Raw genomic sequence first — 23,289 nt, forward strand, 5'->3', positions numbered from 1 at the left:
AAATCCTCTATACTTGTTTATGTCCTTATGCTTGTCATGGTTCCAAATTACATACATCATATCGGGAAACCCCGGAGAAGGGATTGTGATTCTTTTTTATTTCAATTGAAGGCATTATATAGGTATATAGTACTCAAATATCTCAGCTGTCTAGAAAGTAGAATATACAAGCACGATTATCTGTCTGAGATGCTACAAGGTTTATTTTTAAAACTGGGATGGATTTTTACAAAAGAGAGTTGGTAGGAATGAGGAGTATGACAATTTGTGTGTAAGCTGAAAAGGATGCATACGTCAAAGAGAAGTATGTTAAAGTGCATTATCAGCATTATGTCCCAACATCAGACACCTTTCCCAGCTCCCTGAAGAGAACATTAAATTGATTCTCAAAATGCAGAGCTGATGAAGAAAGCTTTTGTATTCTCACGTGCATTTTGTGTGGAATTTACACAACCAACCCACTTAGCTTGCTCTTTTTGCTCCCAGTCTTTGAAAATCCATGTTACTCGGAAATTTCAGAGGTGTGACATCTTATTCTTCTCTCCCAGTCACATATATGTCAAAGGACAGCAAAGCCCACACACTGCTGTGTCAGTCAGAAATGAATTTGGACGGAGGTAAAAAAAAAAAAAAACCCAACGAGAAAACTCAGCCACAACTTAAACAGAAGGGGGAGGGGTACAAAGTTAATTTTGTTTTAAATGGAAAAAGGCTAAGAGGTAGCTCAGTGATAGAGTGTACTAGGTATGAGGTCGGAAAGCACTAGATTCAGAGATAGAGAGGAGGGAAAAGAAAAGAGGAGAAGAGGGAGAGAGGAGAAGAAAGAAAGGGAGAGGAAGGGAAGAGAGGCAGGAAAGAAGGAGGGAGAGGGGAAGAGGAAGGAGGAGAACAGGGAGAGATAGGGAGAAGAAAGGGAGATCAGGGAAGGAGGGACGGAGGGAGGAAAGCAATGAATGAAAGGAAGGAAAGAAGAGGGGAGGAGGAGGGGAGGGAAAGAAGAGGTAAGAGGAAAGGGAGAGATAGAAGAAAGAATAGGAGAGGGAGGAAGGCAATGAATGAGAGGAAGGAAAGAAGAGGGAGGGAGGGCACAGAGAGGTGAAGGGCATCAGGGGGTGCTCTGGGCGCTCAGAAATGCCATCAAGGACTGGAGTGCTCTTTTTTTTTTTTTTTTTTTTTTTTTTTTCTGTTTACCATCCTAGTCCGTGAACATTTGTCCTCCTGCCTGCACGCTCACTCCCAGGCATCATACTTTCTAGAAAGATGAAAGAAACTAGGGAGGATGGACTTATCTCTTGTTATCAGACAGTGAATGAAAAACATTAAAACATTCCGGGGTTTTCTCCTCCTTAATGCATCTTATTGGCCAGTCCTGGGCAAAAGTCTACTCCTAATTGGAAGGTAGCCAGGAAGAAAGGATCGTTCAGGTGGTGGAACCGTCTATTTAATTCTTCACTGAAAAAGGCCTTTTCTGAGTTAGGCTGAGGGTGGCATTTGTCTGTGAGGACCAACATAAATGTTTAGAAGGGTGTTTGATGGGAAATCAGTTTAGCTAAATGACAGTATTCAGTACCCCCTGGGGTGGGGTGTGTGTGATTATTTGCCAGTGCGGGTTTTGATCGGGTTCATGGTAGCGGGTGTGGGTTCCCTCCTGTGGAGTCAGCCTTGAAGCCAGTCAGAATTTGTGTTACTTTTATGTTTACTCTATTTTGCAATTCTTAACTGTGGCGGAATAAGAGAACCAAACAAGAGTGGAGACAGCACTTAGAGCCACTCCTGTAGAATAGACTAAAGGTTATGAGTCTCCTGGGAGTCTGAGTTGGTGGCATCATCTATTTTTAAGGGTGACAGAGTCTGTGGATGATGAATTGGGGGAGGGAGGGAAGAAGATAGATGAACCAGGGCTTATGGTAGGTGTTTTAAACACAGTTTCACTTCCTAGTTTGTGAGGCAGAGAAAGCTGATGTGAAGGCTAATTCTGCTCACAGCCTCAGCGATACCTGAGTGATAATGAGGATGAAGCAGGAATAGTTAGTTGTGCTTTGACAAGAAAGAGAAAAGTGCAAAAGGTTGGGTGATTTAGACTAACTTAAAAATTGATCGTTTGTCATTCTCATTTGTCTGTTTGATCATTCATTTGGGCTTTTTGTGAGCCTGCAAACTGCTCTGGGCAGTGGGATACATAGTAAATAAGACAGAATACTTACCTTCCAAGCTCATAGTCTGATAAAAGACAACTCTATTCCTGAGTGATTCCATAGAGTTTAATCAGAAGAAAGCAGCCAAGGAAATTTTCCAGGAGGAGGAATTGTCTAGAAAATAGAGGGAGGAAAGGAGAGGGTAGCATTTGCAAAGACCCATGGGTAGGAGGAAATGGCCACATGAGTTGAGGAACAATAGTTCGTCCGGCTTCTCTGGAGATCGGTTGCTAATTAGGGAAGAAGCCAGAGCTGAAACAGGATCCTGTCCCAGGTGCCTCAGACTCTGATGCCAGGAACGCTCTCTTCCACAGGTGACAGGAAAGAGGTTACCTGCCAGTGACTAGTAGTTTACAGAGGAGGAGGGGCTTGTGGGTCACGAACTGTGGAGGAGGAAGTCATAGTGTGGCCTAAAGAGCAGGGCTATGGTGATTGGTACATGGGGAAATCGAATGTGTGATGAAGCTCCTGGCAGCCATCTTTCCACACACCGTCCTTTCTGTAAGATAGAAATAACTCATTCCCCTCCCCCAGTCACTAGTCCACAGACCTCTCAGCTAAGGCCCATCTAAGGGCCCGCAGGACTCACCCACAGTTCACCTCTTGGCTTCCCTGATCCCAGCCGACCTGTGGGCTGTCTAACTCAAGCTGACCGGAGACTGGCACGCAGACCTCCCGATTTGTCTACAGCTTCTTGCTTTTCCTATGGCATCAGATGGCTAAGTGAAACCACCAGTGCGCACCCGCTGCCCTTGGAAAACCCACCAACGTGTATTTCTGAGGTCAGCGGCTGACGTCGGTAACATGTTTCTGCGTGGCCCTCTTGGGTTATGCACATCAGGGAAAGAGAGTGCTCCTAACTGAGCTAGCAATTAATTAACTGATAATTAATTAATTATACTTTTCTTTTGAGATGAAAAGATAAACTTATTTCCAATAAACCTGGGCAGCTACCTAGGTAGTCTGTTCTCTTATCGGTTGCTTTTTATTAAATGCTGGAGAGCTTTATTTATCCCACAGTTGAACTGTGAGAGTCTGATGAAAGCTGAACATACCGCTCACCCCAAAGGATACCTACTCTATTAGGTCACCTTCTGCCAGTTGGAAGTAAGGAAGCAAGCTTAAGCAGAGACGATTTACATCAAGAAACACGGGCTGCAGGGTTTCCTGTGTAATTCACAAGCCGGTGTGCAAGAGGGCATTGCTTGGGGCTGGGCTCAGGGGCAAATGCACTTGCAGGCTCCCTGAGCGCTGTGTCCCCTGTCCCCTTGCCTCTCTCACACCTCCACTTCCACCCTGCAGATGCAGTGCCTCCCCACACAACAGATGGCCCTTAACTCCCAAAGTCCCAAGCAGCTGTGAGGATGAAAAGCAGTCCCCCCCCCCCCCATCCTAATTCCAAAGTTCTAGAAAGAACGCAGAGCTGTCCACCTGGACCCAGGACTGTCAAACCCGTGCGTGAGTTTAGGGCTTACTTCAGCGCTCAGAATTCCTGCTTCTAATCTTTGAGCAACAGCTCCCTGACTGCACAAAATTGATGCTGACAGCTCAACAATACTATATGTTTGACCCGTAAAATGTGTGCAGAAAATTGAAAGTACAGCTCAGTAGGTAGCGCTTGCGTAGATATATAGTGTTAAAGCGCTTGCTGCCTTTGGAAACTGTGAGTTCTGAGTATATGGAGGCTGAGTTGTAGAACCCCTGCCCAGAATTCCTCAGTGAGGCGTGATGTCCTTGGACAGTGATGTAAAGCTCGTGGGATTATGATCCTTAACCAGTGGTACACCTCTAACTGTCAAAGGTTTGGAAATGTCAATGTGAGTTACTGATGTGCTTCATAACTATCCAGAGGTACATGGTATGGACCTGTTAACATACCAGAGAGCCAACTTCTCCCACAGTAGAGAGAATATGATCTTCAGCTTATCCCTTGGGACATGTTAGGCCACTTTCAATGGGGTCTCTTCTTACTTTCTAACCACATTCGCTTTCCCCCTGTGGCTTTTCACTTCCAGAAGCTTCTAAGCCACACAGTGCGGCCTGCCTGTCTCTGCCATTTATTGTTGGCATTTACCCCTTCCGATCATTCACCTACGATGTCAGTGACACAGGGACCGATTGCAGAGGGCAGGAATTGGGTGATTTCTCTTTTAAAACAGTTGTCACTTACAACTAAGGGAAGATCCGTTTGATTCTAGTGAGGCCTCACAGAGGCCAGACGACCCCGGAGGGACACACTCTTAGTTCCCGCACCCGTTTTTAAGTGTGGATGGCCATGGGACAATACCAGCCCCAGCCACTGGGGTTCCAGCGCACCCAGACTTTGAGAACGCTCGCCCTCGTATGAGATTTTGATATCTGAGCATGCACAGATCAGTTTTGCAGTGTTTTTTTGGGGAGCGGGGGTGGGGCGCTTGTTTGTTTGTTTGATCAACTGCTTGAATCTGCATCACTACTGGGTTTGCTTGTCCCCTCCCTTCTATACTCACTCCCTCCACACAGCTTACCCAGGTATCCCGAGTGGTGTGCTACTTTCTTCCAACTTGTCTCTCTTCCCTCGAGCTCAGCACCAGACGCTGAGCTGAAGCAATGTCAGGAAATGTTCTCCTTTGGACACTGACCTCCAAAGAAAAGTTCCGAGACTGGCAGAGCTGCCTTGAAAGTTACTTGATAGTGTATTATTAATGAGAGAGGGAGGGAGAGAGGGAGAGGGAGAGGAACAATTTGTAAACCCCACAAGCGAGTGCATATTTGGGAAAAAGCCAACTCAAGAAATACTGTTTGCCAACCAGTATATGTAAACGCTCTCACAGCCGTCGCTCTGGCTTGATATTCCAGAAAGTCCGTATTCATGTGACATTTCTCAGACGCAGGTGGTAATGGCTGAACTTTCATCCTTGTCTTACGCTCGCTGTTAGACCTCTCAGGATTGATGACATCATGGGAATGTGGTATGTATCCATTTACTGTGGAATGAACGCTGAGCTGGCCGCACGCACACCAGTGGTCTTGGATTGCCGTGCCTGTCATTGTCGAAAGCAGCAGTGAAATTGCTCTGTAGGCGATCGCTCCCTCCCACCGCACCGGGATTTCACCCGCCATTGCTGATTTATACTTAACACTCAGGTTTCTGTGAGAAATGGCCCAACGCATTTGAAGTAAGAGTCTCAGCCACTCCGCCATAGATCTGTGTTAGAAGCAAATGCTTATTTGCTAAAAGGAAAAGACAAAAAAGAAATTTAGTGAGACGCTTAAAGTATATGGGTCAAGATATGATTTCATAAGGTTTTATTTAGTCTTGACAGCATCGGTTTTGACATACCACCTCCTTTTGCTCAGGGCCAGCCCTCCTAGCCTTCGTCACATGCCCTACAATAGCTCCTTCATCGCCAAAGTGAAGAATTTTGAACACTTAATTTTGCCAGACTCTGCCCTGTCAGTTTCTTCCTTTTAATAAATGAGCTGGAAGACCAGGGTCTCAGGCTGTTGTTTCCCTCGTCCCTCACTTCCAATCCACTGCAGCCTTGATGATCCTGTTGTCCAAGAACAAATGCCACCCACAGCCTTTCCTTGTTCCTAAACACCAGCGGCCAAGCCAGTGCCAAGATGTCTGCCTCAGGTCCTGCAGTAGGCTCCTTCCGCAGCTTCCTGTTTCCCAGAGGGGGCTGGGTAGGCAGCCCTCTTTAAAGTAATGTCCAGTGGTGATTTTCTGCTAACTTAGAGATAAATCCAAACTCCTCACTGTGGTCTGGAGCCTCCTGTGAAGTCCAGTCCCTGCCAGCGTGGTGTCCTCTTAGCGTATTCTTGTCATATTCCTGCATCTTATCACCGATGGAGTCAGGCTGCCTCCCAGTTCAGGCACCACCCTCCCTCACTGTCGCTAATGCCTGGGATGCCTTGCTAGGTCGTGGGCAGCCTGTTCTCAACCTCTAGGCCTGTTCCTCTGTCACCTTCTTTCAGTCTCCTTTGATCATCTCACCGAGACTGCCATCCCCAGCTCCTTCGCCGAAGCAGCCACTTGTAGACTAAATCCCAGCTTCTTCATGTCTGGAATGATTTTTCATTTTTAGATTTATTTTTGTTCACTGATTTTGTGTGTGCACATGGGCACACACGTATGACGTATATGTGTATGGGGGTGTGCATGTGCCGTAGCATGCACGTGGAAGCAAAGGGCAGTCCCATGGAGTTGATTTCCTTCCACCTTTATGTGGGTTCAAGGAGTTTAACTCTGGTCACCAGGCATGCACAACAAGTCTTTTACCAGTCTTACTTGCTCTGAGATTATTTCAACATATTTACCTATTTCCTGACCAGCTCCTATTGTGGGTTGTAAACTCCAAGTGTGGATTGCATGGACTTCGCTGTACTCCTCACTGATAAAGCATAGCTACTCTGTAAAGGCTGCTGGATGAATATAGCTGCCCTTGATTCCACAGTTTACTCCTCAGACCTAAGCATTGAGACTCAAAAATGCTTTATGGTGTCCTTGACCAAGAAGAGCTACAGAGTAAACTAAGCTGGGCCCACGGGGCTTGGAGAGACTGAACCACCAACCAAAGATCTTGCATGGGCTGGAGCTAGACCCCTACACATATGTTGCAGATGTGCAGCTTGGTCATCCTGTGGGTCCCCTAACAATGGGAGTAGGGGCTGTCTTTGACTGTTGCCTGCCAGGGGATCCCTTTCCCTTAGCTGGGCTGCCATGCCTGGCCCCACCCTGGGGGGTGGGGATGTGCTTAGTCCTGCTGTGACTTGAGGTGTCAGGGTGGGTTGATACCCCTTGGGGACCTCCCCTTCTCTGAAGAGAAGGTGAGGGAGGGGAGGTGTGAGGATGGACCTGGGAAGAGACAAAGAGGAGGGGGCTGACATCAGGCTGTCAAGCGATTAAAAAAGAAATAACAATAAATTAAGGAAAAGTAAAATAAAAAATGCTTTACATATGCAGCACACAAAGCATTCTTATTCTAAAATGCATATAAAATAACGCTTATCAATGTAACCATTTTAGATAGGCAGCTTAGTGGCTTTCAGTAAATTCACCTCATCAGGCAACCATCACATTTATCTTCTCTTGTAAGTCAATTTATTTTTGACAGTTCCATACATGTATGTAATGCATCATCCATCCGCCCTTTATTATCTCTCTCCCACCTCTATCAGCCCCCTTCTTAAAAGTCTGTCCCTTGTTTGATTTTGGTTTTTGTGGGCCAGCCATGTGGGGCGTGGTGCCAGACTAACCACAGGAGCTTGGTGAAATCACCAATGGATCACTGAAGACAATGACTCCACCTACTCAGAAACTGTCAACGCCTACAGCTCGGTTCTGTGAGATCCTCCCATACTGATAGGCCTAGCCCTCTGCAGGCCGAGGGCGAACAGCTACAGTTGCTGTGAGTTCAAGATTGCACTAGCAACATCACTTCCATAAAATAGTATTTCGCAACCCTTTTCCCTATCATCTGGCCTACTGCCCCTCTTTCAAGATCATCCTGAGCCTTGAAGGGGCTAATACAGATATCCTTCTTGGAATTGAGAACACTCATTTGTTCTTAGCACCTTAAGCAGCTGTGAACCTCTGCGTTCAGGCCCGTGACCTCCCAAACCGTGGGACCTTTGGCCAGGTTCACAGCTCTAGGCATGAGCTCTCTCTTGTAGAGTGAGCTTCAGATACAATCAGAAAGCAGTTGTTTGTCACAGCAGTCTCGCCAGTGATGTGCACATATTGCACTGGTGTAGACATCTCACTTGACACGTTAGTGCTGTAGCAGGAAAGATTCACAACTGGGGAAGCCTTAGGATGACCTTTCTCCCCCAGTAGACCATGTAGCACGATCCAGCATAGGAAAGGCCGCCATCAATGAGCAAGCTTCTACTCCAGTTTCAGCTTGACTGCCATCTGCTTTCTAACAAAGATATGTGGTGGCTTCAGCAATACGATCTTACCACTAAGTCCTGATGGTCAAACAAGGCCAATGGCAAAAGCCCATATTCTTCTGGAAGCCGTTGGGGCCTTTCTGACCAACAAGTCATAAGGAAGTATCCCCTAGTTGGTACTGGGAATTTTGTTTGATAGCCCATGGCTTCTGTAACTGGTATTATCCACCATGAAGGCTCTCTCCATCAATAACTGTTTGGTATCTTCCCAAACTGTCGCTTTGTACTCACTAAACACCAGCCCTCCTTTCCTTCCATTCTGGTGTCCCTGGCAATCACCGTTCTGTGGTCTCCGCAGCTGACGCCTGGGTTTCTCCCCCTCAGCTAGTCAATCCACAGGGGGCTGTTTTTAATCAGTATGTTTTTATGACTTCTTTGCTAGCATAGGCCTTCATATTCTATTTTATTCTGTTTTAACGCTAGCCTCCTGCTGAACATCTCGTTTGCAGTGATAACTTAATGACAGAATACTGCACGGCACACCTGTAAAATAAGAGCCCGAGGCAAGGCTGGTTGGAACAGGGGCAGGGCTCGAGGCACCAGTATTTTGGAGAAGCTTCTTAAGTGATTCTGTGATGTGTTGACGATAAGTGGCTGGAATAAGAAATAGCAGCAGTAGCAACAAGACTGCCTCTGCTTGTAATCCTGGGCTTTTCCTCCTCTGGTTTTCTTCAGAGAAGCTTTCTGAACTCCTCCCTCTAAGGGTTGAATTAAAATTTGATTGGTCAGCTTTCCTGGGAGGAGCATGCCTGCTCTGACTCCTCTGTCATGAATAAATTGATATCTTAATCTTCTATATGTAATTCTATGAAAGGAAGGGTTTTAAATAATTGGAGCCTAGTACCCAAAATTACATCCTTCTGATTCTCTGTAGCTTGTGGTTCAGTGGCTGGGCATGAGTGACAAGAATTTACTGACCACAGAACACTTTGCCTGTCAATGATGAGTTTGCATCAGAGTGAAGCCTGATTATGAAGGAAAGAGAACTAATTCTACAATCCAAGCATTGTGAGCTGCAGATCTGGGAGTGAGCTGAGCATCAGGGACCACAGCTTTATGGCCAGAACTCAAGCCTAGGTAAAGGTGCTTGCCACAAAGTCTGATGACCTCAGTTCAGTTTCTAGGAACCACATGATAGTTGAAGAGAACCGGTTCCCATAAGATCTCCTCGGACCTCCACATGTGTGCACCGTGGCACAGATACCATGTCTTCCTCCTCAATAAATCTAAGAATTTAATTTATCTTAAAATCGTGTATATGTGTGTGGGTATGTATCCATGAGTGCAGGTGTCTGCTGAGCCCCAAGGTATCGGATGCCCCCTGGAGCTGGAGTTGCAGATGTTGTGAGCCACCTGACCTGGGTGCTGGGAATTGAACTTGGGTCCTCTGAAAGAGCAGTACAGGCTTTTAACCTCTGGGGCTTCATTCTAGTGCAATCAAATGAAAGCAGCCAAACGAGAAACCCTCAATCCTAGAGGCCGAACCAATGGGACTAGAGGGCAGCCCTTGAAGCTACCTACTCACAGTGGATCACAAAAAGGCAAGGTGTCCCAGAAGTGATGCCAACTAGAGTAAACCAGTTGATAACAACTTATTTTGCATTTTAACTTTGGAAAGGGCTGACCTATTGGTCTTGTTCATGGAGCTCTTATAAGGAAGTAATTGTACAGAGGTTTGCAAATAGAAAATATTTCTAATACCATGGTTTGTTTTGCTTTGGTTTGGTTTGGTTTTTGTTTGTTTGGTTGGTTTTTGGTTTTTTTATTTTTCGAGGCATGATTTCTCTGTGTAGCCTTGGCTGTTCTGGACTCACTTTGTAAACCAGGCTGGCCTCATACTCACAGAGATCCCCCTGCCTCTGCTTCCCTGAGTGCTGGGATTATAGGTGTGTGTCACCACGCCCGGCTCTAATGCCATATTTTACTTGCATTAAGAATCATTTCTGTTAAGGCCAACAGTGAAATATTACAACAGCATTGATGAGACACAGTCTTTCTTTAGCGCGAGGCTATATGTGAAGAAAGATTTAAAATAATTGTAAATTTACCTTAGCATCACATAGGAGCCATGGGAATAATTATACACTATTAGATTTGGACTAAAGAGTTGGAGTGTAGGTAAATTTCTTCTGTGGTTGGAATATTGAACAGAAATAGGGTTAACTCTAAAAACTTAGTAAACCAGTACAAAAAAAACCCACCAGCTGCCAAATCAGAATAACATTCCAAAGCCCTGCTAATGCATCATTTGCCTTTCAAGGGATTTTAATTTCCAAATACATTTCACCCGGATTATGCTATTCTTTCTGTAATGGCCAGTTTTCTAAAAAGCATGGATCTCAAGCACATGCCAACAGGCACTGTCAAGCAAACAACTTCTACGTTGATTCCAAAACTACTTTGTCTTTAACTATAAGTTTCTAGTGTAGACATGTGTGAATTCCGTAGATTCTATTCTGTGTACTCAAGCTATTTGCCAAGTGTCCAGTATATTAACAAAGATAGGTCCCTCTGTGCTATAGAGTTGCCTAATGGACCTGGTGAGGATTAACAGCTGCCATCTCTGGTCTGTGTAGTTCATAGTGTTCCATGTATTTCACCATCTCATTTTGACTCTGGAAAAGTTGTGAAAGTCCTTTTTATTAAGAGATTCTAGGCAGGAATTCACATCTGAGGTCCAGAACCAGTGTTATGCAGAGCCGAACTGGACTTTTCTTGGCATCGTGTGATGTTCTTGGTGTTTGCCAATGCTATCCACAAAACACTACATCTATGTTACTCTGAACGCTTGCATCACTCATGTATATGACACTCCATAGGGTATTATCAAAATGAGCACAGATCCAAGCAGTGGTGAAGGGAGGCTGGCTCTTTAAAATCCACATTCCATTTTCCTTTTTTCAAAAAGTATTGAGAATGGCATGTGGGTGCAAATCTGTTTGGCCAGAGCATTTGTACTCGCCTGAGTAAATGAGAGATGAGACTATATCCTCTGCCTTGTTCAATCACGTAGGAATACTGTGTGGCCCTGGCCTTGGTTTAAGACGTATAAAGTGAGACAAATCTTTAGGCTTTCAAATGAACTAAGCACACTGAACACTATGAATTCTAATGAAGAATTGGAAGTGATTTCCATGATAGATGGTAAGAAAATGATTGAATAAATTACATCATAGCTTGATGAAGGTTAAGCAACACTAAAGCTCGCATTTTGGAATAGTACTTAATTACTTAGGGAAATACTTTGCGAAACATTTCCTGAAAGGAAACCAGGGTTCTTGTAAACAAGATTGTAATCATATTATTGTTGTGTTGTGGCTTAAGTAACGGACACATTGTGGATGGTGTATAATGTAATCATATACAAACAAGTGTTTATATACAGTTAGATTTATTATGTATGTGTCATTGCCTTTTCCTAATTGTCTAAAATAATTTCTTTATTTTGAATAAATAGTACATGATAAAATGCTAAATGATAAAAGAAAAAAATCAATGAACTAAAGAGCTAGCCTGTCAGGAGTTGATATCTATAATAGATGAAGAATTTTTTTTTTAAAAACTAAACACCAAAAATGCCAAAGTATTTAATCAACAAAGTGGCAAATTAACTGATTAGACAGCTTTCGAAAGAAGTACAGATAGCAAACAAATACATGCAAATAAAAAAAGTTCCACATTCTTTAGCCACTGGCAAAGTGCAGATCTAAACTGTGATGCTGATATTCCATCTCACCCCAGTCAGAAGAGCTGCTACTGTGAAAACAGCCAACATCAAATCACTGGTGAGGATGCAGAGGAGAGCACCCTCTGAGAGCGAGGGAGCACAGCCGCTGTGGAAACGCTTGTGAAGCTCCTCAGCAGACTAAAAACAGTGCCCAGCTCTACCACTCCTGGGCATCCATCCAGAAAGGTCTAAGTGAGCACACGACAGAGACACCCGCGCGTCATGTTTACTGTAGCACGCCATTCAACATAGCCGAGTTATAAAACCAGTCATGAGTCGAGAAAGGTGGCCTGTGTGGACAGTGGGGTCTTACTCAGCTGTAAAGAAGAACAAAATTATGCCATTTTTAAGAAAATGGATGGAGCTGGAGATCTTATGACGGCAAAATAACCTAGACTTGGACAACTATTGCGTGTTTTCTTTCTGATGTAGAATGTAGATTTTTAAAGATATATGTGTGTGTGTATTTCATATATGTATATATGAAAAACAAGAAAATGTACTGGAATAAAGGCAGAAATATCATATGTATGAAAACTTGCTATGATTATTTTTATTTTATTATTATTATTGTATTATGTTTATTATTTTTATTATCATGGGGTGGTGTTTGTAAAGATGACGTCAGTGCCCCGTTTTGTCCACATAGTGATGGCATGTGAGTCATTCTGTGGCAGCCCCAGAGTTCAGTGACCTCTTTTTTGGGGAGAACAAAATGAAGGCTGAGTTTTTAGCCAGTAGACCAGTGGTAAAATTTTGAATCCCCCTTAACTTAGTACCTATGGAAGATGGCAAGCTTTGAAGAAATCCAGCACATTATATAGACTATAGAGTATTCCTCGAATTTAACCGCATGCCAGATTTCAAAGTCGGCAGAGTGAGATAGTATGTACCCACGGTGGAGCGTCATCCCAACCCAGACGGTGGGGAGAGAGTGGGCGCTCGGTGGGTTAAGGTTCCCGCTGCCCTGTGCTGGACCTCAGGGTTGGACATGGCAGAAGGAGGTAACAGATTCCTATAACTTCTCTGACCTCCGCATGCAGGCCATGCATGAGAGTGCCCCTCCCCCGTCACAAACAAACAAATACGAAAAGGTACTATAGCGGTTTAAACGGGTCCGCCTCGTTCAGCATTTCTTCTTGACAGAAACTTTCAACATAATATAACCTAGATTTTGAAATGCGAGTTGCATTTTTGCTGTTTGCAGCCAACCATTGTACTGACTGTAACTAGTTCTTAATGATAAGAACTACTCCTCCCCCCGCATCTCGCCTTGCCTTTGGGAACTACTATTCTTTTTTTATTTTTATTTTTTAATTAATTATACTTTATTCACTTTGTATCCCCCCATAAGCTCTTCCCTCCTCTCCTCCCGATCCCACCCTCCCTCCCCCTTCTTCACGCATGCCCCTCCCAAGTCCACTGATAGGGGAGGTCCTCCTCTCCTTCCTTCTGATCTTGTCTATCAGATCACATCAGGAGTGGCTGCATTGTCATCTTCTGTGGCCTGGTAAGGCTGCTCCCCCCTCAGGGGGATGTGATCAAAGAGCAGGCCAATCAGATTATGTCAGAGACAGTCCCTCTTCCCATTACTATGTAACCCACTTGGACACTAAACTGCCATGGGCTACATTTGTGCAGGGGTTCTAGGTTATCTCCATGCATGATACTTGGTTGGAGCATGAGTCTCTGGAAAGACCCCTGTGTTCAAATTTTCTGGTTCTGTTACTCTCCTTGTGGAGTTCCTGTCCTCTCCAGATCTTACTATTTCCCACTTCTGACATAAGATTCCATGCACTCTGCCCAACAGTTGGCCATAAGTCTCAGCATCTGCTTTGATAGTCTGCAGGGCAGAGCCTTTCAGAGGCCCTCTGTGGCAGGTTCCTAGCTTGTTTCCTGTTTTCTTCTTCTTCTGATGTCCTTCCTCTTTGCCAATGATTTCTCTCTGATGATGGGGATTGAGCATTTTAGTCATGGTCCTCTCTCTTGGTTAGTTTCTTTAGATGTACAGATTTTAGTAGGTTTATCCTATATTACATGTCTATATGAGTGAGTATATACCGTGTGTGTCTTTCTGCTTCTGGGACAGCTCACTCAGGATGATCCTTTCCAGGTCCCACCATTTACCTGCAAATTTCATGGTTTTCTTATTTTTCATTGCTGAGTAATATTCCATTGTGTAGATGTACCACAATTTCTGCATCCATCCTTCAGTTGAGGGGCATCTGGGCTGTTTCCAGTTCAGGCTATTACAAATAAAGCTGCTACAAACATGGTTGAGCAGATGTCCTTATTGTGTACTTGAGAATCTTTTGGATATATGCCTAGGAATGGTATGGCTGGATCTTGAGGAAGTGCTATTCCTAGTTGTCTGAGAAAGTGCCAGATTGATTTCCAAAGTGGTTGTATAAGTTTACATTCCCACCAGCAGTGGAGGAGAGGAACTTTCTCCACAGCCTCTCCAGCATGTGTTGTCACTTGAGTTTTTGATCTTAGCCATTCTGATGGGTATAAGGGATTACTATTCTACCACGGACTTCTGTGCTATGGCTTTTAGAAACTCCCCTCTGAATGACAGGAGAAGGTACTTGTCCCTCTGTGCTGCTTTAATAAACGTACCCATAAGCACCTGTACTTTCATCCCTGCCGTTTCGAATGACAGGTTTCCATCCTTGCCATGTCTGAGTAATACCTAATGGGACATATATGCCACAGTTTCTCCACTCATTCATCAGCTGACAAACACATGGGTTTGCTTCCATTCTTAGACGCTATGGACATTAACAGTGACCGTGGGAGCTTAGATGCTTCTTTGACACATGGATTTCATTTCACTGAAGGGCCTATGGTACATGAAGGGGCTGATGCACTAGAGATACCTAGATACTTTTGAGGTCGAGTGATTAGATGGTAATGCCTCAGCATTTGGGGTTGTAAAGAATTTCTCTACATTCATCTCATCTTAACAAGGACATCTACAAAGTGGACAGGAACCAGAGGAACCCCCCCCAACACTTTGTAGGTGAGAAAAATGGGGTTTAGAGGTGGAAGGGTCCACCGAGACCTTAAACAGGGTCAGGAATGTGGGAACCACCGAGCAGGATGGGCCACAGCTGTCCGTCCTTCCGTGTGCTGGTCCTTTCTCTTCTGGACTTTGACGAGAGCCTTACTCTTTATTTTCAGATTACAGAACAGGCCCGTGCTTTACCGTGGTCAGCAACCAGATGTGCCAGGGACAGCTCAGCGGGATTGTGTGCACCAAAACCCTGTGCTGTGCCACAGTGGGCCGAGCCTGGGGCCACCCCTGTGAGATGTGCCCTGCCCAGCCTCATCCTTGCCGCCGCGGCTTCATCCCCAACATCCGCACCGGAGCTTGTCAAGGTAATACAGCGGGGGTAACAAGGACATGCTCATCGGAGGGTGGTTTTCAAGCTGCTGAGAAGGCCCGGGGTCCCCGGCCTGAGGGTACAGCTGAAGCCTCAGTAGCATGGTCCTTGGAGCAAAGGTTTGCTAAGGCTCTCTTGCCAGCGGCCTGTCTGGCCCAGGAATGCTTCCATGTGTGTCTGGCACAGGAGCAGCATCTCTGTGGGGGCGATGCTGTGCCTGATGGCGGCGCCCTGGAGGAACACGGTGAACAAGGTAGCTGCTGTTGTTTTCTCTTCCCGTGAAACTCCTAGAATCCAGGGCTCAAGGCTGTACTTAACTGACCTGAAGAAAATCGCTCCTCTGGACATCTGACATGCTACATTACGTTTTTTTTTTTTTTTTTTCAACAAGTCAGAAATAAATTAGAATTGGTTTCACTGTTTTAAATACCCGCAGATGTTGCCTTAGCACTCTGCTGCCCTCCCCTAGAATCCTGGTTTTTGGCTTTGACTCTGTTCCTCCAGCTGTGTAAATTCTTTCATTGTCTGGATGTCTGGCAGGAGAGAGGAGGAAGTGAGCAGAGGCCACTGCGCACTAAACTGATGGGCCTGAAAACTCCCAGGCTATCTCCACTTCCTTTAGACATCTGTGGTGCTTTTTTTTTCCTTTCTTTTTTTTAGAAAAAAAAATATTTTTTATGAAAAATATTTCCATAAAATTTAGAAAACATGCTTTCCTGAGGCAAGTAGGTAGTAGCTTGGCTCTGTCCTGCGTGTTCTTTCTGAAGGCGGGGATGCAGGAAAACAGGGTTTGAGCAACTCTCATCTGGGCGGTGAGCATGAGTCTGAAAGCACCTCGCCTCTCCTGTCCTTGGATGTCGGGAGACGCGGGAAGGTGCTGTAAAATTCTGGAATTGCAAAGGACTGATAGGCGCGAAAGCTGATGTCTTGTTTTCCTCATTCTTAGAGGGTCTCCTTGAATTTTGAGGAATTTGTTGGTCTTTGTGTTTTGAAGTTGCTAATACCCATGAGTTGTCGACAGTGGCTAGAGATCTCCAATTCCCAGTCAAGCGAGCTTCTGGTCAGAGGTTTGGGTGCCAACAGAAGTAAGACAAAGGGAAGGAGAGGAGAGGGAAGGCGGACTCTCCTCAGCTTGCTAGTAGTCTCATACAGTTTGGATTTTCCCTAAATTTGCTTCCTGTCCCTTTGTGACCGTTCGTCAACACCTGGGGGTGGGCGGGGGGGGGAGTCTAAAGGTAGCTTTGTACAAACTCGTGAACTGGAAATAGCAGCTCCTATGGTCACGTGCAAAGAGAATCTCTTCTTCTGCTGGGGACATTCTCCGAGTGGCTGGGTGTCTTGTCACTGGTGTTCAGCCTGTGGGCCAGATGCAGATTGCTGGCAAATGTGTTGTCAGAGGCGGGTGGACAGCATAGTATGTTCTAGGAGCACATGGTCAGTGTGGAACTGCCCTTGTATACATTTCCTGTTGGCCAGAAATCATGATCAACAAGATTATCTCTACTATTGTCCGTCTGGGTATAAAATTGTGATTTCAGGTAACGTCTTAATAAACATTTGGAAAATCCTGATCTAAGACAAAAATGAAACTGACCAGAATCCAATTGTTTCAATATAGTCATTTGTAGATTAGAACATTCTGTTAAAATAATGACACTTTTTTACCCAAATAAATATTTCCCCTCTGGGTCCCCTTTACTTGTGGGTGACTTTCCCCAACAGTGTAGGCTGAGGATCTGCAAATGGCAGTTGCTTTGTTGCTTCTCCCAGCATCAGGGTACTGCACTCACAGATGTCTACAAGGTGGTCCAAGAGGGAAGCTTAAGACTGTCGTTGGGGCTGTTTGTCAAATCAGGATCTTCTGTGTTCTGAATGAACAAATGAGAACACATCCATATACATTGTCTTCACAATGGAATCCAGCCAGCCAGTGTGATGGATGAGGGCATTTCTGTTGGGAAGGTTAATTTGGGATTATCTATAGAACCAGAGACCAGACCCTAGGTTCTTGGACAGGGCATTGAGCAAGGTAGACTGAGTCTCTGCTGCGGGGAAGCCAAGTGGCATTGCAGCAGAGACTAAATGATGAGTCAGAATGAACCATGTGGCTCCAACGGTGAGAACATACCAGAAATAGGGGACACAATTACAAAACTCCAAGGAAGGGTATCTGAGGAAACCTGGGGGTGGGGGAGGGAGAAGAGGTAAGTGAGCTGGAGCAAGAGCAGACAGTGGAAAGTCATGGGCCTTCTTAGTGGTGATAGGGAGAGACATGATCTGAGCTTTGAAAAGTCCTCCCCGGTGTCTGCTCTGGTGAGTGGGTCTACAGCTGAGCCCACAGATTCTCCAGTACAGCTCTCTCTTCTGGCCCTGATGAACTTTTCTTGCACAAGACAATTTTCCAGAAGGTAAAAGGAAAACACTTATGAAGACACTAGCTGTCATGTAGCAACATCGGGATCCCAAGTAAATTTTGTGTTACCCTTGTCATTCAGTCTAATGCTTAAAGATAATTTTTTTATAGACATGTATCACATGTTGGGATGCATTATATGCTTTTGATTATTATCTCCAATCTGGAAGTGAAAATGACACAGTAAAAGAGTGGTCATCTTAATCATTATATATTTTACTTGCTTTGTATAAAATGAAGCCCCCAAATTAATACTAGTCTCTTCTGCCTGTGGGAAGACAAGGCTTCTTATTATTGACTAAGCTACATTAATAACTTAGTTATTTATATAATATATTCATAACAGTTACTATCATATTCTAAAGGCAGTGACAGATACATTAATATAAATATGGTAATATAATTGTGGATAAACTATCATGCTTTTTTTTTTCTGCAATGAATTTTTCTCTCTTCCCAAATCTGACAGATGTGGATGAATGCCAGGCTATCCCTGGGCTGTGTCAAGGAGGAAATTGCATTAATACTGTTGGGTCTTTTGAGTGCAAATGCCCTGCTGGACACAAATTTAATGAAGTGTCACAAAAATGTGAAGGTAAGCGACCTCATGTTCTGCAGCTAAAGGGAATGGGGGAGGGCAGACAAGATGGCATCCGCGGCAAGCTTGTTTTGGGATTACACCCAATTCCTTCTGTTTTTTGTGAGTCCCGTGAGATTGTAAATATGACAGTCTGACAGAAACTGTATGTCTGTGGACCATGGAACCAGAAAAGCCCCTGCAGCTTGTTTTACTTTTATAGACACAAAAATAAGAGGCCCATCTGAATCAAATTAAGTATTAAAACATAAAATATTTTTGGCTGATATTTGGTTTAAAATGTTCAAGACACATGTTTTGTATGGTTCTAGAGGCATGAATTTAAATTTGATCACTAGATACCATTCAAAATTATGCCACTGCCATTTTCCAGTTAAAGTGTAGAATTTTGAGTGGTGTGTGTGTGACATATTAACATAAACATTGTGCTCCTAGTTAGAGCTTAGGATTTTCTTTCCTGGGCCACGACATATGTCTACCAAATGAAAAGCTTTCTGATGTTTGCCAAGCCAAAAAGAGTGACCTGATGTGGATTCTTCTGTTTGTGTTTAGTTTGTAGAGTAGGCTTCTAGAGTGTATATGCAGGGGACATGTTTGTGTGTGGCACTACTGGTATATGCAGAGGCAGTCTTCCTTCCTGTGCAGAGCTTTGTTTTTTGAGATGCAGGCATCCAGGAAGTAAGTAGACATCTCTCAGTTCTCTTTGCTGAGTCCATGGAGCACATGGAGTATGTTCTGACGGCCTTGGAGCAACAATCAAACATCCATCTTGTATCAAGCTCAGAGAAAGCCTTTCCTTTTTTTTCTCATCTTCTCATTCCACCAGCTGCGGCCTGAGGTTTCAAGGAGAAGTCTGTGTTTGTTTTTTGTTTGTTTGTTTGTTTGTTTTTTGCTGAACACAGCCGTGCTGCTTATCTTCTTAGTCTCTAGCAAATAAACTCACTCAAAGAGGATCATCTGTCCTTGGGTTTTTAACCTCCTTGTGGATTCCCAGTCTATCAAGACAGCTTCTGCTGTGAAGTACAATCAATAAATTACAGTCAGACATTTAATATAGCTTGCCCAGAATGGAACAACCTAATTGTCACAGAATTGCCTTTGTGGGAGCAGAGTGTCTTTAAAAATTATTGATTGATATGATTTATAATTTCTGCTGCAATCGAGACTATATTATAGTCAGTTATTTCAGTGTGGCACCATGAGACAGTTTTAGTTTCTTTCTGAAATCAGGCTTCATAAAGCAGCTCATTTTAAAGAACATTGGGACTGGTTTTCTACAGGGGGATGGATTTTAATAACTGTAGATATAAGTATGAAGTAGAGAGAGTCGGTGCAGAGAGTGGCAGAGGCCTGTTCTACTTTTCAATATTATAAATGTCTTTAGAGTGTTGAGTGAGGCCATTCAGGGAGCTTCAGAGGTTTCATTTTTGACTCTCATTCTGGTGCTAATTGAGTGTATTGTATTGACATTTTCTCTAGATGAGAACTATTCTCTCTCTCTCTCTGTCTCTCTGTGTGTGTGTCTGTCTATCTGTCTCTCTTTCTGTCTGTCTGTCTCTCCTCACTCTGTAGTCCTGGCTGACCTGGAACTTCTCATGCAGACCAGATTGACTTCAAACTGGCAGAGATCTACCCTCTGAGTGCTGAGACTAAAGACATAGGCCACCATGCCCAGCCTTCTTTCTAATTCCTAATACTTATAACTATTTAAAAAGTATTCCGGTATGGATATTCAGTCATTATGAGTATGTTTTGTGACAGTGTAATGAGGTTTCTTGCATGCAGAATCCATGTCGACAATGGTCTGTGTCTAACATTTTTAAGCTTTTCCCAGCTTAATACATTGAGTAATGAGAGGTACTGTCAGCTTCAAGATTGGGGCAATGGAGACCATATGGCCTGTCTAGCCTGTGTTTTGTTTTCTAGATCAGAGAAACTTCCTGCCCAAACAAAAATCGATTTTCTGCCTTTTGCTTTTTTCTTGATTAGAATAGCTAATAGTCAGAAACAGTCATGGATGTGCATGCATCACACAGAAGGTGCAGATATAATGTTCACACTGAAAAAAAAAAACAACACAGGGAACTCAGATCTCATTAATGCTAAGAAGCCTACTTTGTGATATATCTAATGAATTAAAATTCAACCAGAGCATTATTAATATTCTTGACAACAAAAACACATTTTCAGTGCACGATGGAATCTGTAGCAAGACAGAGAACAGAACCCTTTGGCGAGAGCTCATCTTTCCACTGCCATCTACAGTTATATTAAATTTAGATGCTGTTTTTTCCCTTCTCTATTTTCTGTGCAAATTGACATCAGATAGGCCATTTTCTTGTTAGTACTATGTGTGCAATGGCCTGAGGCTGGTTGGAATATTGTTGACCTGTCTTGCCTTGGTAGAAACATCATTGGAAAGTCCTCTAGAACCTTCTGGAAGCTGGATTCTCCTCATCAGTTCCCTTAATGCATTCCAATTAGGAAAGCACATTAGGGGAGTGGCCCCATTTGTGCGCAGGCTGTCCTTTGTGGTCAAGGGAGGGAGCCTAGCCAGTCTAGCATACAACCACAAAGATGACAAGAAATGGCTGGGGAAGAGGGTCTGGCATAATAGTGCCCTCATTCTCAGCCCATGTGTAAGAGTCAGCTTTTCATTACTGTGACAAAATGCCTGAAGGAATCAGCTTAAAAAGAGGAAAGGTTTATGTGTGCGTGTGTGTCCTGCACCTGTGGCATACATGTGGAGCTGTGAGGACAGCTTGCAGAAGAAGGCTCTTTCCTTCCATTCTGTGGGTCCTAGGGGTCAGTCTCAGCCTTCAGGCTTGGCAGCAAGTGTCCTTACCTGCTGGGCCATGTCACTGGCACTGTAGCTGGCTTTTAATGTGTTTTTCCCTTGACTTAGAAAGGAAGAAATTGTGTAGTTTTTATATTACCTTAAAACAAAACAACAACAACAACAAAAAGACTTCAGTCCGGTGGGTATTAGCAAATTCCCAAGATTCCAGCCACTGCTCCTCCACTGCAGGATGGCTCCATTCGGGTGCTTTTCGTGAGAGCTTCCTCTTCAGAATCCTCCCTTTCTTAGATCTTCCTTTTCCTAAAATCCCAATAAAATGCTATAGACTAAGGCTTAATAAATACATAGACTGTAGAACATTTAAAATGTAAGTTAATAAGCTGAAGCGATTAAGTATTAGATTTTAATAGATTTTTTAAAAGACAGAGATTTGCATTTGTGATTTGAGAAAGGGGATCAGGGCTCACAGCTGCCTCTCTGCTGGTTTTTCTGATGACTGCTAAGCTCCCATGCTAAAGGGGCACAGGCTCCCTCCCCTTCTGGAAACCACGCCCATATTTCCATAGGTTACTATGGGAGAAAATTAAGAAATAATAAAAAATTATTAACGGATTAAGTTTTATTTCTGGAAGAAGTCCCTTAATTAACAACTAACCTTTAACATTCGGGGATTTAGATTAACGTCAGCCCACCTCCAGCAATCCTAAAAGCGTGGCATGATGGGAAGGAAGTTTTACCACGTGGTTCTTCCGCCCACCAACTCCCTGGTGTGTGAGTTAGAGTGCTTGGGATTTCTCTTTACCACAATAACCTCATGTTTACCTGATAGCTCCTTGCTTTAGGGGCTCTTGTCTTCTTGGGCCCCAGTGAGCATCCCTGGGGCTGTTTTACTCATCGCCACAGGTGAGACTCCCAGCCGTGGTGCTCACCTTTTGGCTCAGCAGAGCTAGCTCCTTGCTATGGTAATGGAGCAGTGGCATAAACTGAAGAGCTCGGTGAGTAAGGAGGGCCTGGCCTGAGTCCTGGTAAAGTCCCAGGTTCACTATGTGGTTGTAGCTAGTGCAGCCATCAGGGGCTCACCTCACCTGTAGCCCCGCCTCTCCTCTCCAGCCTTGAGGAGACTGGGAGAGGAGAATGCAGAAGTGCTGCCAGTCCCTCCGCAGCCAGCAGGCCTCCAAAACTGCTGTGTTTTTATGGCTGGTACTTGAGAAAGACCGATTCGTGGAGGCCATACTTCGGATTCTCCTTCCTCTGACTCTCAAATAGCTGGGAAGCAGAGGCCTTCGTCTCCAGGCCTGGACCTTCTCCTATACTTACACTTAACAAGTTTGGTACTTGTTAGTTTTCCGCAGTCTTCACTCATGAGTCTTCACTGATGCTTGGCACACCCAAGCATCAGGCATATGGAAATCAGGTCCCGTAATCACGTCAACATGGTGAGGATTAGATGACTTGGGATTTTCGACATGGCCTGGCTCTCAACACACCGGAACTCTCATTATCCTCGCCGTGGTTATTTTCAACAGATGATGCCAGTCTCCCTGGTCGGCAGGTAGAAGATGTTCCCACATCCCGCCAAGTTAGTTATGCTTCCAAAATAACCTTTTCTGGTATTTATAGCATCTTAATCTCTTTGGATATTGATATACTGATGCTAAGTGGCTTAAACAAAAATGCTAGCCTCTGTCTCTATTAATATATTGAAAAAAAAATATTTTTAGCAACTCATCACATCTTTGTTAGGCACTGTGTGACATTATCATTGGAGGACTGTGTGCGGGCTGCTTCTGCCTGAAATAGCTTTACCTTTACAAGGGCAGATTCAAAGTGACAGTACTGTGCTTCATAGCTTTGACTCTACGCTCAGTGAAACACTGCTTCAGCTGCTAGACTGGCATAGAAAAATGGTTATTTTGCTTTTCAAGAGGCTAAACAGCATGGTAATGGTGCCATTGAATGGGCTGTCAGCTTGAATGGGAAGATGCTTGAGTGCATGAGCATTCACATGAATGTGGTCCACCTACAACGCTGTTTTGCTTTTTAAATGACGTGGACTGGAGAGGAAGTGTTCTCACTTAGCGGTGCTAAGTCTTCCTGAGCATCAGCAGTACCAGCCTGGCTGCAGTGGGTCCTCCAAGAGGCTTGGGCAAATCCTGCTTTTCCTTGGCACAGTGTAGGCTGCCCTTCTTGTTTGTCCTAGATAGTACAGTGCACTCTCCATTCCTCTCCTCCC

General features: G+C 44.3%; 1 protein-coding gene across 3 annotated transcripts in view; it reads left to right on the forward strand.

Moving 5' to 3' along the window:
* Fbn1 (fibrillin 1) overlaps nt 1-23,289 on the forward strand; it is a 201,318-nt gene that overhangs the window by 79,215 nt on the left and 98,814 nt on the right. For 2 of the 3 annotated variants that reach the window (XM_060371759.1, XM_060371760.1), the window contains exons 7-8: nt 15,043-15,240; nt 18,128-18,253. In XM_060371759.1, the coding sequence (XP_060227742.1) occupies nt 15,043-15,240; nt 18,128-18,253 (324 nt within the window). Of the gene's footprint in view, nt 1-15,042; nt 15,241-18,127; nt 18,254-19,828; nt 20,001-23,289 lie in introns of those variants that run through there. The other variant, XM_060371761.1, reaches the window with a different exon arrangement.

This window comes from Meriones unguiculatus, chromosome 18 (genome assembly GCF_030254825.1).
Source record: "Meriones unguiculatus strain TT.TT164.6M chromosome 18, Bangor_MerUng_6.1, whole genome shotgun sequence".
NCBI lineage: Eukaryota > Metazoa > Chordata > Mammalia > Rodentia > Muridae > Meriones > Meriones unguiculatus.